Source organism: Polistes fuscatus, unplaced genomic scaffold, assembly GCF_010416935.1.
Source record: "Polistes fuscatus isolate 324 unplaced genomic scaffold, CU_Pfus_HIC Scaffold13, whole genome shotgun sequence".
Lineage (NCBI taxonomy): Eukaryota > Metazoa > Arthropoda > Insecta > Hymenoptera > Vespidae > Polistes > Polistes fuscatus.
The window spans coordinates 3,671,122-3,676,857 of record NW_025113031.1 but is presented as its reverse complement, the minus strand read 5'-3'; the positions used below and the strand labels follow the sequence as shown (position 1 = coordinate 3,676,857).

Below are 5,736 nucleotides of genomic sequence, written 5' to 3'. Positions count from 1 at the left end.
TTTCTCTCTTTCTCTCCTTTCTCTTTTGCTTTTAGACATTTGACGGAACTTGAAATATAAACGACTCTAACCCCCCTCATCGAGACGTCAACTTTAACGACAAGGGTGGGGGATGATAGATCGACCTTTTTTCAACGACTTTATATGGGGATGTAAATATATACATAAATATATATGCATTATATATATATATATATATATGATATAGACTCGCAATGATAAATTGGATCACTCGTGAACCGTGTATGATACTTCGAGAATCGTTAAAATGATTTAAATAAAAATAAATATCTTTGATAAAAAAGAAATATTTCATGTTCGTTAATCGACAAAATCCGGATCGAATAAAAATTATATAAGCTTAGATCTTATTTATGATCTTCGTGAAAAAAAGAAAAAAACAAAATAAAAACAATCGAAAAGAAATTATAGATACAAAAATTTATTACGATTTAATAATAAACGAAAATCTTATTTTAATCACATTGAAAGGAATAAAATTGATTGAGTAAAATATTATATAGAAGAAAAAAAAATCAAACGATTTTAACAGAAATTAAAAATACATCCTTAAGGGTGATGATCGTTAATAAAAAATAAAAAATAAAAGAAACTATCACTGCGATCTTTGATAAAAATTTGTACAATTATTAAGAAAAAGAAAAAAAAAAAACTAATGGAACTTTAAGCGTTAATCTAATTGTTTATTTGTTTCTAATAAATAAATTGTTCTTTTATTTTTTCTTTTTTTTAATTTTGTTTAATTCTGTGTTCCAGGTCGATTTCGGTGACATTTTCATTCCACCGGATTTAGAGGTACCAAAGCCACGAGTGTTGCCTGAATTTTCAAGATTGGCACACGGCCTTCGTAGCGGTAATATCAGCATCCTTGATAGCAAAACTATCTATATTCCAAATTTGCATTACGACGGTGCTGGTCCAGATGCCTATTTTTGGGTTGGCACTGGCATGGAGCCACATATTTTGGGCATTAAAGTACCCAACGAAATAGGAAGGTCAGTAAAAATAATTAAACATTTATATATAATACAATTTTATCATCAAATTTTGAAACTTGCTATCTAGTATAATTTTTCATTTTTAATTATTTCAATTAAATATATATTTAATAATAATAATATAAATAAATAATAAATAAATAATAATATAATTAAAATTATTATTATATATATATATAAATGTTTTCCTATACAATCACATTTACAAACAATTCACTTTATTAAAGTATTGTCAAATTGATTGATTAAACAATAAGTATTATACATGTTTATATAAATCATTTAATATGATTATTTTCGTTTTTTTTTGTTGTAACAGTTTGGAACCATTGAGAGGATATCAAGGGGAAGACATAGAAATTGTTTTACCAGATAATTTGACCGTCTATGATATCGACTGGCTTGCTGTATGGTGCGTCCAATACAAACAAAATTTTGGACACGTTCTCATACCAAAAGATCTTGACATACCTCCTGCACTTGGCCAGACAAAAATCACGGTAAATCCAATTGTTAGATGATTTTTTAGCTTTATTTACCTTTACCTTACCATCTCTCTAGTTCCTTTTAATTAATATCACACGTGCATTTGCAATCAAACATGGAATAGCCGCACTGGTGGTACAAACCGGTACGTTAAATTATATCGTCATTTAATTAATCAAAAACAAAAAAAAAAAAACAACAAAAAAAATATACATATTTTTGTTACCACCGTTTGTTGTCGTTCATATTTAATTTTGCTTACATCATTCATTTATATATTTTATCGAGTATTTTTCTAAACCTTTTCTTTTTTTTTTTGGTCCAGTTAATCCTTTATAATTTTTTTCATTAACTCTCCTCTTTTCTCTTATTTATTTTATTATTAATAAAAGTATTAATAAAATAAGAACGACGTGTTAGGAACAAAGTTGCGTTTTAGTATCGCATATTAATATTTTATTGCAGATATTGACTATGGTCGTTGGTATTTTATAAAAAAAAAAAAAAGAGAAAAAAAAGGGTCACGGTATCTATGAATATTTGATTTAGTATATATATATATATATAAATCATATTTCTTTTAATATTTATAATAGAAATATAGTTGGGTCATGGTCACATATTGATACCAACCAGTTATATTAAATAGAACAAAATAAACCAGATCACACAAAAAATGTTTGAGAAAATACTAACACAATAAATATCACCCTTTCCTCCCAACCCCATTTCCTAATATTTTTAACTTTTCCAACATAATCGTTCATCGTTTCATTATGTATTATTTTCTCTGTTTTTCTCGTTTAAAAAATGATCAGTTTATCCTTATATATCTTTAATTTAATCTTTCCAAAAGATTAATAATAATCACATTATTCTTCATTGATCCTAAAATCCGATATTAAAAATAATAATCATTATCCGCATTGTCCTTGTTCTCGCAAAAATAATAGATTGAATAAAATACACAAATTAATTATGCGAATGGAATTATTCATGTGTTGTGTAGACGAGCAGTACTTCGGAGCCAGCAACGTCTAAACAAGAATTAAGCAATTGCAAGGAATTTCTGGAAGGACGCGTACAAGTTCAATGGGAATTGATGGGTGAGGACGTGCAGATTCAAGTTTCAGGTCGTATCAACGAGGACCAATACGTGGCATTTGGTTTATCGGGACGCCAGGATAAATCCGAAATGATTGGTGGCGACGTAGTTGTGGTAGCTTACGACAAGAAAAAAGGAAAATATATTGCCGAGGACTATTACATGTCTGATTTTTCTCAATGCGATGGGAAAAAGGGTGTCTGCCCTGACGAAAGGGTAGGTGGCAGAAACGATGCGGTATTGTTGCACGGTGACAGAAGGAACGGTATCACGACAGGTATTCTAAACAATTTTCCTCGAACAATAATAATAATAATAATATTATTATTAATACATAAATAAAAATTACATTTAAATTATTATAACCCACTATTTTTTTCTTTTTATAAGAAAAAAAAAATTAAAATTAAAATAATAGAGTAAAGGAAGGAATATTGATTATATTTTGTTACAAATTATAAAATTAATGTATAATTATATTATTATTATTTTTCACTAAAAAAAGGAAAAAGAGGGTAGCAAACAATTGACCAATTGAAACAAATGTTACAGTAACGTATATGAGACCTTTACGCACGAACGAACCCGTAAAAGACAGGATGATCCCTGAATCCGAGACTAATGTGATCGCTGCTATTGGTCCTCTCAATTCAAGAGGAGAAGCCAACGCTCATCAGGCTTTCGACAAGACTACAGAGGATATACGTATCGACTTTACGTCGAAAAATGTCCACGAGTGTACTAATTCCCTGTACAACATGCCAGACATGCCTGACATTGAACCCTGGCCACAAGCCGTGATCAACGATGTAGATACCTTCAGTGCTAGGATTGGACCAACCGGTGGACTTAGAGGATATTACCGTATAACGGGTAAACCAACAAAATATATCATATTACTCTGTTAAAAGAACCAATCCTCAAGGGATCCTAACTTTTTCTCTTTTATCCCTCAAAAGCTTTTTCTTCGAGTATAATACTGTAATATAATATCTTTGATAGACAACAAGAAAATATTCTATGGAATATTTAAAAATATAATGTCATATTTACAACGTTGTTCCTATTTTTATATTTATGTTCATTGTTATCATCGAAAATATTTTTCATAATTATCTTTTCTTTTCGTTTCTTTTTTTTATTATTTCAATCGAATCACTTAGAATATAATGATTTTTGTAATACATATTGTATATTATTATACACACATTTTTATTCTAAATTATAAAGATAATAATAAACACCCTGTATATTATTAATAAAATAAATTAAATGATAACTACAGCATTTTACTCGAAGAAAAAGATACAGGATAGTAAAAAATATAATTGAAATTACAAACACATGTATATAAGTATATATACCATATAACTAATTCTAATAAATGAATTTTTTGTGAAACAGGTGAAGTTTCATGGGGTATCGCATGGTATATAAATGATCTATTAATACCAGAGATCACTGTGGAAAGAGGACAAACGTATACATTTATCGTAGAAGGTGGAAACGATCCTGCTAATCCGGCCAAGTAATTAAAAACAAAAACACAACAAAAAGATACACCAACAAGTTAATTTATGATAAAATCTAATTAAAAATTTGATTTGAATTTGTTCAATAGGTATCATCCGTTCTACATAACGGATAGTCCTGAAGGTGGTTTTGGACAAAAAACTGAAGCTGAACAAAGGCAACAAAAAGTGTTCGCAGGTGTAGCATACGGTAGTGATGGCTATCCTTATCCAACTGCAGCTGGTCGTTATTGCGAATGGGTTCATAAAACGATTGACAAAAGTAAAGAATCAGAAACGTTCCAAATATTTTTCAAAACATTGAGACTGGAATGTGTTCCTGGTGATCCTTCCGAACTCGTATGGACCGTTCCCCAAGATGCACCTGATTTATTATACTATCAGGTACAATTTTTCAAATTACACGTATAAATAATTGAATAATACTGATCGTAAAATAAATTCATATAATTTATGTTTTTTAATAATAGATACGTTTAACAATATCTTCAAGTAAATATCTACAAATTGTATAAATATGATAAATGATAAAATAACATTATTAAAAAAAAAATGTTATTTAATCATATAATATTATATTACAAATATTTTGCTTGTATTTCAGTGTTATACGCACAACAATCTCGGTTGGAAAATACACGTGGTAGATGCTGGTTACAGATCCCAAAGAAATGCAAATGACGCTAATAAAAATAATACGACAATATCGACAATAATAATTGCCTCTATAATCATCGTCGCATTTGCGTTTTTAAGATGAATCAATTCGCCGTTCCTTTATTAAACTTTAATGCGTTACTATTATTTCTCTCGTGCTAATGAAAAATTACAAAAAAAAAAAAAAACGAAAAAAAAAAAAAGAATAAGAAAAAGCAAAGAATGAAGGAAAACGTAACGGTGATAACGAAGCAGAAAATAAAAAATAAAATAAAAGAAAAGAGAAAGAAAAGTAAGGCACGAGAGACAAAATTATGGAGAAAAAAAAATATAACGACAAACAACAACAACAACAAATTAAACGCGATACAAGGTTGTAAGAAAGTATTTAGCTTTTAAGAGATATTTCATTGTATACAAAAAAAACAGATTAGAAAAGTATTTTTAAGACCTATCAGATTCAATATTTCATATTATATAATATATATATATATATATACACACACACATTCAAGACAATATCAACGCATATATATATATTAAAAAAAAAAAAAAATAAAAAGAAAGAGAAGAAAAGAGATGGGAAAGAAGAAAATTCAGACAATAAGATCGATACTGGGCAATATAGAAAATATTGACAATAATAAATAAATTACCGTTAATATATAACGGTAGAAAAGATGATATCTGGACAATAATAATAATGAACGAAGATGAGAACAATAAGAGATAAATAAATAAAAAAAACATTCTTTATTCGAGTGGGAGTATCGTTGATCGGCTCTTTATCAGGAAAAAAAAAAAAGAAAAAGATTAATATACATACACACACGTATATATAAATATTTATATATATGTATAAAAGTATCCATCATCATATTATATGGCCGACTTATTACGTATCCATATATTAATATTATACTATATATAAATAATA

The 5,736-nt window shown here is 28.1% G+C and overlaps 1 protein-coding gene across 1 annotated transcript in view; it reads left to right on the top strand.

The window, feature by feature from the left end:
• The window catches only part of LOC122513844 (protein Skeletor, isoforms B/C), a gene marked incomplete in the record, with an annotated part of 46,715 nt that extends 41,604 nt beyond the window's left edge, over positions 1-5,111 (top strand). Inside the window, 8 exon segments of the mRNA XM_043630315.1 lie at positions 778-1,016; positions 1,339-1,519; positions 1,630-1,650; positions 2,515-2,887; positions 3,163-3,483; positions 4,015-4,138; positions 4,232-4,526; positions 4,747-5,111. Of these exon segments, the coding sequence (XP_043486250.1) occupies positions 778-1,016; positions 1,339-1,519; positions 1,630-1,650; positions 2,515-2,887; positions 3,163-3,483; positions 4,015-4,138; positions 4,232-4,526; positions 4,747-4,902 (1,710 nt within the window).
• Positions 5,112-5,736: the final 625 nt, after the last annotated feature.